General features: G+C 32.7%; 2 protein-coding genes across 2 annotated transcripts; both read left to right on the top strand.

Annotated features, from left to right (window-relative positions):
* The first annotated feature begins 460 nt into the window (after positions 1-460).
* LOC114419770 (zinc finger MYM-type protein 1-like) lies at positions 461-3,005 on the top strand. Its single transcript, XM_028385548.1, has 2 exons — positions 461-1,372; positions 1,457-3,005. The coding sequence occupies exons 1-2, from the start codon at positions 468-470 to the stop codon at positions 2,919-2,921; spliced, it is 2,370 nt and encodes a 789-aa protein (XP_028241349.1). The 5' UTR covers positions 461-467; the 3' UTR covers positions 2,922-3,005.
* Positions 3,006-4,342: 1,337 nt separating this feature from the next.
* On the top strand, positions 4,343-7,611 carry LOC114419467 (NAD(P)H dehydrogenase (quinone) FQR1-like). Its single transcript, XM_028385141.1, has 4 exons — positions 4,343-4,498; positions 6,214-6,307; positions 6,758-7,020; positions 7,130-7,611. Exons 1-4 carry the CDS (start codon positions 4,467-4,469, stop codon positions 7,362-7,364), a joined length of 624 nt encoding a protein of 207 aa, XP_028240942.1. The 5' UTR covers positions 4,343-4,466; the 3' UTR covers positions 7,365-7,611.
* The last annotated feature ends 6,134 nt before the right edge of the window (positions 7,612-13,745 follow it).

Here is a 13,745-nt window from a genome sequence, read left to right as displayed (position 1 = left end):
TTGTATCATACTGATAACTTCAATAAATTTCATTATAAAAAATATTTACTTTATAATATATTTTGTCATTTTGTGTGCTGCTAAGTGTCAGATTAAGCTACTACACAGCAAGATTCATTGGTTATAAAAGTTTTATTGATAAGTCAAACTAAAGTGTGTATCTAGTAATATTATAAGCATATAGTATTATTTATAATAGCAGTAAAAAGATCTTTTACAGTGGAATCATACCACTTGTAAATTTGTTTATTGATAGATAAATTATCTACAATAAAGGTTTCTTTTGGTTATCTAATTTTATTAGTTTCTATAATGGTGTTTAATTGAATATAATATAATGCTTGTTCCTACTCTTTATAAATCATAAGAGATTACTTTTATTTTGAAAAACTATTCTTATTTAAATTTTGATTCTTATGATTTTAATTGTTAATTGAGTATGAACTTAAGATCATTTAATTTCAGAGATGAGGAGATTTTTGGTTGATAGAGCAAGTATTGAGAATGTGAATGTTGTACAACAAGAAGCCGAATTAGAACCGCCACCTAATGTGGTTAATGAGTTTAACCCAAATGAGATTGTGCGTGATCCAGGTCATAGGAAACAAATTAATGAGTATGCTCCAGATATTCAAGATCAAGTGAGGAGGGCATATATATTGAAGGGTCCAATGCAACCACATTTGCCAAGCTTTCCTCGTACTCCATTTCGAAGTGTTTCTAGAGCATTTAGTAAATCATGGTATAAGAATTACACATGGTTAGAATACAGTGAGATCAAGGATGCAGCTTATTGTTTTTATTGCTTTCTCTTTAAGCAACCCGGGAGGGCCGAACACTTTGGTTTTGAAGTCTTCACTAAAAGCGGATATAGAGATTGGAAGCATGCATCTCAAGGCTTGAAAGATCATGTTGGTAGTCATAATAGTTTGCACAACTCATGTGTCAAGCACTACGATGATTATAATAATCAAAGACAAAGTGTGACAAGTAAGTTTGCTAAAGCAACCAAGGAATCAGAAGAATTGTATAAGATTCGTTTGACTTGTTCTTTAGATTGTTCAAGATATCTCATAGCACAAGGCATGGCTTTCCGTGGCCATGATGAATCCTCTACTTCACTAAATAAGGGCAATTTTAGAGAGATGGTAGATTGGGTAAAATCTCAGAATGAACAAGTGAGGGATGCTTTTGACCGTGGTGGAAAAAATTGCACAATGACTTGCGGTGACATTCAAAAGGAGCTTGCAACGTGTTGTGCACATGAAGTTACCAAGGTGATTATGGAAGAGCTTGGTGATAGACAATTCTCCGTGCTTATTGACGAGTCACGTGATATATCCGTCAAAGAGCAAATGGCGGTGATGTTGAGGTTAGTAGTTGTATTTTCCAATTTCCAATTTTCATTACCTATTATTCTCTATGCCGCCAAGTAAACTGGTTGAATTTGTTTTAGGTTTTTGAATGACAAAGGGAATGTTGTGGAACGATTTATTGCTCTACATCATGTCACAGATACTTCATCTAAGTCATTAAAGGATGCTCTTTATGGTATTCTTGATAAGTACACATTATCTATTTCAAGGATACGAGGGCAAGGATATGATGGAGCTTCAAATATGAGAGGTGAATTTAATGGTTTGCAAAGAAAAATTCTAGATGAAAATCCTTATGCTTTCTATGTCCATTGTTATGCTCACCGTTTGCAATTGGTTGTTGTGTCTGTTACTAGTAGTTGCTCATCTATTCATGATTTCTTTGAGTACATCACCTTGATTGTGAATACAACAAGTGCATCTTGTAAGAGGAGGGATGCTTTGACAGAGGCACAACACAAAGATATTTTAAATAAACTTGAGAGTGGTGAGATATCTAGAGGAAGGGGCTTACACCAATCATCTAGTCTCACTAGACCCGGGGATACTAGATGGGGTTCACATCATACTACATTGCTTCGTTTGGATCAAATGTGGTCCTCCGTGTTAAAGGTGCTTAGTATGGTTGATGAAGATGGACGTGGACCATCTCAAGCAGCAGGTTTGATAGAAAAAATGGAGAGCTTTAAATTTGCTTTTATTTTGAGGTTAATGTTAAAGTTGTTTGGTATCACAAACGAGCTTTCAAATATATTGCAAAGAAAAGATCTTAATATTGTGAATGCCATGGAATTAGTTGATGTTGTCAAAGCTCGGTTGGGCACAATGAGAGAGAGTGGCTGGAATAATTTTTTTGCCGATGTCCAAGGATTTTGTGTTGCTAAAAGTATTCTGGTACCAAATATGGATGACGAAATACCAGTTCGGGGTCGTTCAAGAGCAGAAGGGAGGACTATCACTAATCTTCATCATTACCGTGCAGAGATTTTTTATGTTGCTATTGATAAAATATGTGTGGAGATGGATCACCGCTTTAGTGAAGGAAGTAACATTATACTTGATTGTTTCTCATGTCTTGACCCCAAGAACTCTTTCTCCAAGTTTGATGTTGATAAGCTTGCTCGTCTTGCTGATATTTATCATGCAGACTTTTCTGATGATGACCGAGGAACAATTAGGGATCAACTTGAAACTTATGTGCTTCAAGTGAGAAGAAATGCTTCTTTTTCCACTTGTGAAGATGTTCAAAGTTTGGCTATGAAGATGGTTCAAATTGAGAAACATTTGGTATTTCCATTGGTTTATAAACTTATTGAGCTAGCTTTGATATTGCCGGTGTCGACAGCATCCGTTGAAAGAGCTTTTTCAGCAATGAAGATTATCAAGTCTAAATTGCGCAATAAGATCAACGATGTGTGGTTCAATGACTTGATGGTATGTTACACCGAGCGGGAGATATTCAAGTCACTTGATGATATTGATATTATTCGAACATTTACCGCAAAGAAGTCTCGGAAAGGACACTTGCCTCGTAATTTTATTTAACCCGCTATTGTAAGATTATGTTTATCTCTTTTATTTTAAACTATATTTTTGTTGACAAAATGACGAGTCTCTTTTATTTTGATTGATTACTATTTACATATTATATACCATGTGAATTTGCTATCTTTAAATTTTTGCCCAGGCTTTATAATTTTTCTGGCTCCGCCACTGACTTCATGGTTCTTAGGCATTCCATTACCTTTGGAGGCAGAAGCAAGGGCAATCCATTTTGCTCTTGACTGGTTGGCTTTGGGTTCCAACACAAATATCATTATAGAGACAACATCATCTCAAGGAAGTTCTAGAATAATGAAGTTGGAGACATCCTTCCAAAGTGTGCAACAAAATTCTCTCTTTTCCAAAATTGTTATATCCAGTTTGTAAGCAGACAAGTCTATTTAATTGCTCATTCCTTAGTTAGGACATCTAAATCTTATGCTTGTTAACAAGTTTTTTTTAAGAAAAGTCTAAGATTGTAAACAATACAACTTAATTTATACTTTTTTTTTAATTTCTAAAAAATAACCACTAAATTATTTCACATCAGAGTCACTTTTGTTTTAGGTTTAGTTTGTTACATATGAAAAAAGTGATTCTAGTACAAAATAATCTAGTGATTTTTTTTTGACAAGTTCTAAAAAACAAACTAAATTATGTTTGTTCACAATTATAAAAATTATTAATTTTAAAAAGAAAAAACTGATTTGATTTTATGAGAAATTCAAAACAACTTGTAATCTTAAAAATCAATAAACCTACTATGTACACATTTTATGATTAAATAAAAATATAAAACTACTTAATATAATCTATTTTTTTATATTTTTAATAAAATCTTAGATTGTTTCAGCTTTTTATTATTTAAAAATCTAAAACAAATAAAAAAGTTAAATGGGTCCCAAGTTCCCGGTGGCTCGTCCCCAAGGTATGTGGGAGGGTCATTCGAACCCATGATCAAGGGGTGACCGAGACTCAACTTTAAATTTAAAACAAATACATTAATTTTTTTAAAAAAATAGTAGTTACTTTTTTAAGAAAAAGTGATTCTGTTAATTTTTTTAATGACAAATAGATCCTTAAGCTATAACAGACTAGATCAATATTTATGTAAAAAAAAATCATTAAAACAAGGCAATAGGCTATGATTAAACAATTAAGGCAAATGTTAAAGTAGTATTTTTTAGGATATTTGTTAAGAATTTTTTTTTCAGAATAAAAAAATATATTCCCATATTTGTTTTTAATTCCTTAACCATAACCAATACTCCTAGACTGAACAATTAAAATCATATTAAATGTTCATTTACTATGCATATTAATGAAATTCAAAAATTTTTTATTGTTAAATTGTAGTCACTCATCAAGAAAGAAATACTACTAAAAAAAAATGAAGGGCATTCACTAATTTACAGCTTGTCATTGAGGGGCATGCACTAAATAAACACAGGTACCCTGTCAACGTTCTCATCCACCAGCATCAATACCCACACACACCTTGTTTTCCTTTCTATAGAGACACACAGAGAGAGCAATAAACACCCTTCAATGGCTACCACTACCACTAAAGTTTACATTGTGTAAGTCTTTCTTCCTCTCTCTTCTATCAGATACTACTTTGATAAGCACGTTTCAAACGGCACTTCCAATTTCATTGGGCGATTTTTCTTTTTTGTTGTTCTTCCCTTACTTTTCACTATCTGTGCTTTGCTTTATTTTCCCCCAAACAGACATATTTATATGTGGAATGAATGATACGAGGGTTGTTATTATTGTTTTCCCCACCTTTGTTGTTCGGTTTTGTGTTATTCGCTGGTTGTTGGGTTACTATCTCTTTTGTTTATGATTTTCGGTGACTATGGCTATTTGATTGCTTTCCCAGTTTGTCTATTGGGTATTGGTTTGAGTAAGTGCTGAAAAATAGAAAATTGGGAAGTGGGTCTTTGTGTTTTAGTGTGCGTTATGTGTCTTTCTTATTAAGTCATTTTCCTTTTTAGTTTTTGAAGTTATCCATTTTATCTTTGTTGATAAAGAACAGTTCCCAGAATTTCCTGCTGTTCATTTATCCCCTTGGACAATTTAGGAGATTGTGCTGTTGTTTGTCATCAATTAACTTTTTGTAATGAATAGCTTATTTCTGTTGTGTCTATTTTGAATCCAATCAAGCCAAATTAGAGAATCAAATCAAATGAAATCCTTAACCCTCAATTTTTTGTATGAGCATGAGCATAAATTAATGTTGCCCCAAAGGAGAATTGGAGAAAAATTGACAAAGATCTATTTTTCTTATTCTCTGTTGATTGGTCATTTCTTCAGTGCCATGTTTGGTTTTCCGTTTCAAAATTTTGTTTTGAGGCAAATGCCATTTTACTGATGGATCAGGACCCTTGCTTTTGCGTTCATTTTGTTTTGTCCTTTGGATTTGCATTTATATGGGCGCCACAACATTTCCAACCACAAACCAAACATGCACTCAATCTTTTTTTCCCTTTGAGAAGGATTTGAGGGTGTGCAACTGAAGTAGGAGACTTTTGATGTTGAAGACATTTTTGTTTTCTTTTTTTGGGGGGGGGGGGGGGGTAAAGGGAGAGAGGTTCAAAGTGGGAATTAACAATAGCACAGAGAAAACTATGATGGTGAACCCCCCCCTCCCGACCAAACTTTTCATAAGAAGGTTGTAAAGGCAAATATCTATCCATGGAAACTAGAGTGCAAGCCCCACGCACTTTGTTTGAGTGTGTGGTCCTGACATTCATCATTATTTATGACTCTTCCTTGGCTTGCAAATTCCGTTATAACTTAAGTATTTGAAAAATGTTTCTTTGGCCCCAACCGTTTCCATTATTTCTTATGAAAATATAAACGAGGCAGGCTTTGTTTGAATGGCTTCTCACTATGCAGAACGATCTGTCAATGTCATCATGTCTTGTCTGGTGGTGGTACTAAAATGTTATTCCTTGGTGATAGCATATTGCCACCATAATCCTCTGTTGATGCATTAGTGGTAGGTACAATAATCCTTCATGAATCAGTGAATCACGCCTTGTTTTGGGTTATGATGATTTTGATTGAGCTCAGGTGATATCATTGACCCAAAATTTAACTTTTACTGATGAGTTCTTTTGTCTGTGCTTTTTGTAAAAGAAGAGTGTCTCAACCCTTTTCTGGTTTGGGCTCATTATTAATTTAGTACCTTGTGACCTATGATAACGTCCTTCTGAAGTTGTACTTAATTGTCTATCATAATGTTGTGGTGTGAATCTTATTAAAATTTACTTTGCTTTTTACTGTTTAGTTACTATTCTATGTACGGACATGTTGAGAAGCTAGCTGAAGAGATTAAAAAAGGAGCTGCTTCTGTTGAAGGAGTAGAAGCAAAGCTATGGCAGGTTTGTAATGACAAGTCTTTTGAGTTATAAGCCTCTCTCTTTCACATTTTGAGATTACTTAATGTCTATCTTCTTATCTATCTGTCCAAGATTGGCTTCTTTCTAGTAATCAAAGTGTTCAAAAAACCATTTTATGACTTTTGGAATTTAGATGCTTTGACCTAGTTAAGAAATGCTATAGTAACGTAATTTCTAACACACTCTTTGTTATTAGGTGAAATTCATAAGGGACCCATGTGTCACTTCCCCATTTATTGAGTCCTGTTTATTATTATGAGACTAAGATAAATTTCACTCGTGAAGGAAGAGTAGGTTAAAAGAATGAGTTATAAAATATGTTGCTAACACCTAGCACTTTTCTAACCAAGTTGTATATGCTCTACAATCCATTAGAACTTGGAACAATCTGGGAATTTTCATTATGTATTTATGATGTTCTTATTCATACAGGTACCTGAAACACTGCCTCAAGAGGTCCTTGGGAAAATGGGAGCACCTCCAAAGAGTGATGTACCAATTATTACACCCAATGAGCTACCTGAGGCTGATGGCTTATTGCTTGGTTTCCCCACAAGATTTGGACTGATGGCTGCTCAATTCAAAGCTTTCCTGGATGCAACTGGAGGTCTATGGCGCACACAGGCACTAGCTGGAAAGCCTGCAGGAATCTTTTACAGCACTGGCTCTCAAGGAGGTGGACAAGAGACTACTCCGTGAGTTACCAAATCTCACTTGGTTTTGCTTCGAGCAATTCTTTTTTTTTTTTTTTTTTTGCGCGTATTCTGGTGATCATTAGTTGTTTTTGATTTTAAAATTCTGCAGGTTGACATCTATTACTCAGCTTGTTCACCATGGGATGATTTTTGTGCCCATTGGTTACACATTTGGGGCTGGTATGTTTGAGATGGAGAATGTGAAGGGTGGATCCCCATATGGTGCAGGTACCTATGCTGGGGATGGTTCCAGACAACCTACTGAGTTAGAATTAGCTCAAGCTTTTCATCAGGGGAAGTACTTTGCAGGCATTGCCAAGAAGCTCAAGGGATCATCTCAGTGAGATCTTTATACATCTACCATTTGATGTTTCTATATACTTAAGCAAAAGAGTTATGTGCATCATATATCCAGTTTCCAGTTCCTATAATGTCCAGCAGAATAAGATGTTAATTAGAGAGAGAGAAAATAATTAATACTTGGGTTCAATACTGTTGTGTTGTCATTTGTCATAATGATGTATCCTCAAATACAATGTTATTGTCAATAACAATAATTTTTCAATTGTTACTATTTTCATTGAGATCAAAGTGTTTGTCATAATATTGGTATGGCGGTTAATCATCAAATGACGATGAAAGTATATTTTGTTTTTACGATATGATAAACTGATAAGCCATGAGTCCATGACCTTGATTAGCTAACTAACTTGACAATGATATCCTCATTCGTTTCTATTGAAATAAGGCTTTCTCATTTTAACTAAAATTTACGTGTATGTTTTAAAGAACTAGCCTAGCTTAGTAGTCTTGGCTTAGTAGCTTATTCTTAATCTTACCAGGAATATTGAGTTATGATCGAAGGTCATATATTAAGAAATGGAAGAATTTAAGAATAAGGCTTCTAAGATTTAATCCTGATGATATTGCCATCTTTCGATTTCAGTCCCTAAAAAAAAATAGTTTTTAGTCATTAATTAATTTGTTGGTCTTATTTTAATCATTTTTAAAATCTCTAATCTCTTTTTCATCCACTTCCATTTCATTAATAGCATCACATATTATCGATCAAACACTTATTTTAAGCGGTTTGATTTGTTTGAATTTAATATTATATTTAAATCGAATCAAATTGAATTATATTTTATTTCATATTTGATTTGAATAATTTTTTATCTAAAAATTAAATCAAGTCGACCACGAACTTATGAGAGAATAATAACAAAATCACATGACTCAAACATTACTCTAATCCACTTGAATTCACCTGAAATATTTTGAACCTGCAATCCACCTAAACTAAAAGTCCACTTGGCCAATAAATTGGGAATAGTAATACTATATTAGGATTGCTCATTGAACGAATATGGTTGGGTTCGGGGGTCCAAAAATTTAAAACGTGCCTAATCCTTATTAGGAATTAATGGCAAAGGTGAAAGTAGAATCACGTTACCAAAAATGAACTCACCTAGCCCACAATCCTCTTAAATTGAAAGCCCATTTGGTAAAAAAAAAATGAGCTTAAAATAAGTTTATCCAATCTTATGTTTTCAGGTTTTGCTTCCACTTTTGTCATTTTTCTCTAATCATGGTTTGAATGATAATGTGTGATGATATTAGTGAGATGAAAGTGGATGAAGAAGAGATTAAATATTCTAAAAATTTTAAAGTAAAAAAAAAAAATTTGGAACTAAAACTAAAAAAGTTTAGGGAATAAAAAAATTGAAAAATGACAATTTCTAAAAGACTAAAATTGAATGATAGCAATTTTATAAAACTAAAATCTAAATTTCAAAGTTTTGTAGGGACTAAAAATGACAAATAAAACATGATGCCACGTGGAAAAATAGATGTTTCAATATAAGGTGTAAATTCATAATCACATAAATTTAATCTGACATTTCTTGGATCACTCTCAAATTTTAGATAAACTTCAACAAAGTGTTTTCATGCTTTCCATTGCATAATAGTAGTACATTAAAACTTTTTCTATTCTCATGATGTTATCTCATTTTGAGTCATAAATTCTATAAATGCATACAAGCCTCGTAATCTAGGAATAATCAGCAAATAGTCCATAACATGTAATTATTCACACAACAGTCAATCTTCTTAGCCTTAAACACTAACTAATTACACCCAAACTTAATCGTTTGTTGATGGTTTTCACGTAAGCATACGTTTTTTGGACATACTTTAACAAAGAAATTGTGCAAAAAAAAAAAATACACTTCCGAGGAACATGATATTTAGATTAAGTTGTATGTCTCCAGACTTTACAAATATTGATAACTTTAATTTGGTGGCTCCTTCATAAATGGGCTGGTAATTGCAAATATTTATCAATGAATATATTATAAAACAATTTAACTTTTGGATTAGCTCTTCCTCATTGAATGTATCGTTTCCCATGTAAGAGAGGAAGATCACTTGTTCCTTAAAAATTGTTAATGTTACCATGTTTCTAACAAATTGTTGATGTTTCTGCATCTCATTTCAACCAACTTGACTCGAACTTTTTCAGTTTTCTTGTTAAAGTGGCTCATTCAATTCGTCTTTCCCTGTTGCTAATGGAAGTTAGGATATCAGATCAAGTTGTTATGCAAAACTGCAAAGGGAATCCGGCGTATAAGATTTTTTCACATGAAAATTGGACAATACACTTCCAAGCAAATAAGACGTCCGTGCACAATAGATTACACAAACACTGTGCCAATACCTCATGGCCTTTGTTCTTTTCTATCCATATTATTACCATCTAAATTTTCAAAGAGATGCCATTTTAACTTGTACGAGATAATAAGTTTAAACATCATTGGCTCTATTTTACATACAAAAAAGAGAGTGTCGCTTTATACCAAGTCAAACCACGCTATAAGGAGTACCATTTACTACTAATAACACTTATAATGCAAATGAGCTATTAATGAAAGTTATAAGAATTGAAATCCAAAACCTTTTAGTTGAGGCTGTTGGACTCACTACTAAGTTGATGTTTTTTTTTTTTTAAACTACTAAGTAGAAGTTGGTTGCATAGAAATGTGCCGGTTATATAATTTTTTTGATAATTCGATAAAATTTAAGTGGATATTTAGAGGTGTCACTTTGGTTCTAGGCTCTACGGCTAGCTCACTTGGCTCTCCATAATGGCCCTACTGGACTTTAGCACACCTAATGAAGGCTCCTACAACGCTACAAGACCTTAATCCACACAATTTCACTTAATATGGGGTCAGGCTCGAGCTAGTCCACAAATTATATTATTTTAAAAATGATTTTGTTTTACATATATTTTTAATTCGACCAACCTTAACCAAAGTAATTTTTGACCCACCTCTAATGAGTTTTTTTTTTTATTTTGATTAAGTACTATTTTTTATCCATCTTGGTCAAAGTTATTTTAGGTTGAACTTGACCATGACATTTTTGGTCAATCATCGTTGGGATAACTTTCAGTCGACTTTGGTTGTGGTTGCTTTCAGCCAATCTCAACCTGGATAATTTTTTGCCTATCCTGATTAGGATTACTTTTGGTTGACCTCGACATTTTTTATTTGCTTTCGTCAGTGCAATTTTCAGTCAATCTTAACAAGGGCAACTTTTAGTTGACCTTGATTAGAGTTACTTTTGACCGACCTCAATCAAAGCTATGTGGACTTTTTAATGACATTTTTCCACTTGTTCGCGTTGGTTAGTGACGAGTTAGGTCTGGTTGAGCCATTTTGATGTCTTTATGGGTCTCATCCTATAATGATTTTTTTTATGCTTATCATTTATATTGAATAATGTATTGGATGCATGTTAGGCACTACAAGGGCAATTGGCTCCACAACATATTATTTTGTATATATACATATTTGATAAAAAAAAAAATCCCTTGCAAAAAATAGATATTGTCCCATAAACAATTTTTTTGGATGAATGTAGAAAGTTATAACTAAGAGATATAAGAAAAAAAATTGATACTATTTTATCTTTCTAATTATGGTTTTACTCCTATAATACTAAACATATACCGCCAGTGACACACACAAGTTGATTCAATTGTAGTTTATAAAAGATTAAGATTATATAAGTAATTCATATTTTTGTCATAAAATTATATATTTTTGTAAAAATTATAATATTTTTGTTCTGAAAAAATATAACATTATTTTTCTGCTCCCACTAAACAATTTTTTTTTATCCATCACAACTATGTGGTTTACATGTACGTGGCACCCATGATCTGTCCTTTGGTTAACTCTTGGGCACTCCATGAGTGAGAAAGTCCAATAGATATAAAGTCCTTGTTATTGTAAAGCATTTTGTGGGCTTGCAATTACTGAAGTTTTACAAAGCAGTATTTGTTAGGCTGTTGCTTTCTACACCTCAAACATGGCTTCCTGCACCTCACCGAATTTTATTTTTTTTACCTTCCACCAATCCGGAATGTAAAAGGTGTAACCAATTTGAAATATAAAATTACATCCCGTAAGCCAAAAATAGTTCCGGAAGAAATTTTTTGGTGCAGGAAAGAACAAGTTATTTGTTAATAGGTGAGTATATGTTCTTCTGGAACAACTAGTAAATGGTTATCCATTTGGGCTCTTCTCGCCCACCTTAAAGGAACAAAGCAGGCAATGTTGGTGGGTATTTCTTGAGAAGATTGTTATGACAACCACCTCCCCCGGCCCCAAAGCAAATGTTTCCTTTTCTTTTATTTTTTCTAAACGAAAATGAACTATTTTTGGTTATAAAACGAGAATGAACTTTCTTAAGGTTGATTTGAATGAAATTTATATATAGGGTCAAAAGGTGTTAACAAAATCGCTATTTTTTTTAATCTTTTAAGTGTTCCTCTTGTGTAATGCTCCAATTCATGTCGTTTAAATTTTTTATTTTTGTAGAAATTTAAAATTTTCAACTGCATTAATTAACAAAGGTCAGGACAATGTTAACTTACTCACCCAACTGCTTATTTAGGACCAGTTTATTTAAATTTATTTGTTAAAATAAACATTTATTTTAATAAAATAAATAATTTTCTATTTTTTAATATATTTGTCTAAACTGCTTTTGTTTTAAAAAACTAATTTTTTTTATTAATTTTAAGAAGCAAATCTTATCTACTTCTTAAAATTCATTTGTATAAAAAACACTTATTTTAATTTTTTTTAAAAGTTTAAATAAACTCACTCTTAATCATAACTAGATGCTTTGTGTGTAAACTTTTTTTAACAGTAAACTTTGAACACATGCTGAACATCAGGGTAAGTCAAACCGAAGTAATTTGAAGCCTCCAATTCTCTTATGTGTTACACAGTGAAGTTCAAACTTTCTTTAGTGATATCAACCCTAACCCTATGTAACTTTTTTTCTTTCTTAAGGTAACCTCCTTAAAAGATAATCTTACTTGAGACTTAGTCGATTATTAAATCTGGTCATCCCTTTTAGTAAAAATTTTAATTTTGTTGCTATCCAATATGTTACTTCAATTTAGAGTATAGACAAACTAGCTCAACATTAGTGCTCTCTTTCGTTTCAGCGACAAGTTTGGGATGGAATCACATCAATATACTGCGTTTATTCTTCCTATTATTGTAACTTTGGAATAACCAATGTCAACTAGCATTATTATGCTAAGTCAGTATCTGTACGTCTTTCGCCCTTAAAATAGTAAAATCCTTTTTGTCTCCTTTACAAATGTAAACATCTCATCAACTAGCAACTTGACAGCACTGAAAGGTATATTTGTTACGTACCCAAAAAAAAGTACATATGTGTGAATGGAAGAGAACGAAAGAGAAGGGACACTTCATAGTTCCTTACTTCCTTTAAGTCTTTGGGAGGTTTTAAACCTCAAAACTTAAAAAGAATAAAAATAGTATTACTTAGCCATCATTATTTGTCATTCAATCTTTTTTTTTTTTAATAAATTCTTGCATTTTTTGTCATTTCCTAGCTTTCCTAACATTCAAATATTAATATTACTAAAATGGAGGGTTGCCACCCAAATCACGAAAAGTATAATGTTGCTAGAGATATAAAGTTTAGTTGGGAAAGAGTGAAGGGAGAACGGAAGGAAGAAAAATCGCTTAAAGAAAAATATAATGTTGCTACATCAACGTTCTTCCAAAGCCCAGAGGAGGAGGTAGTTTGGTGCTTAAAGAGCTTGCAAGATCAGATTCAAAGTACCAACAAAGAAGGAATAACCTTCTTTTTTTCTTTGGTGAAAAGAAAGAACCCTTTTCAGGTGGGAAGAAAAACTTGTACTAGAAGATAGATATAGATTGTCATTGATTAGCCAAAACAAGAAAAAGAGAAAGTTTTGTATCAAAGAAAGATGAGCGAGGCACAATGATGCGTCGTGCCTTTTCCTTCCACAACTTTATTAAATTCCTTTTATGTGTCTTCTTTATTTTATATTTAGTAATCAACCATAAGTTTATGAAGAAACTAAGATTATACGCCAGATTGAGAGAATGGTAATGAGCCCGATATGCATGGGTGAAGATTATTGGGTGTAATATCTATCGTAAGATCAATTAAAAAGGACATAATTAAACAGAAGTGAAAATATGGGTGCCAATTGATACATACCTATCGATTAGATTTAGATGTTACGTACGTATATGAGCAGGGAGACAGTATATAACTAGTCACGTTTTTATTTTTGTTTGTGTGTGGATAATAGTATTTATTGGGTGGGTTAGCATGCAACACTTTTTTATTAGGTTTGGTTT

Source organism: Glycine soja, chromosome 7, assembly GCF_004193775.1.
Source record: "Glycine soja cultivar W05 chromosome 7, ASM419377v2, whole genome shotgun sequence".
In the NCBI taxonomy this organism is placed as follows: Eukaryota; Viridiplantae; Streptophyta; class Magnoliopsida; order Fabales; family Fabaceae; genus Glycine; species Glycine soja.
This window is presented reverse-complemented; position numbering and strand designations above follow the sequence as displayed.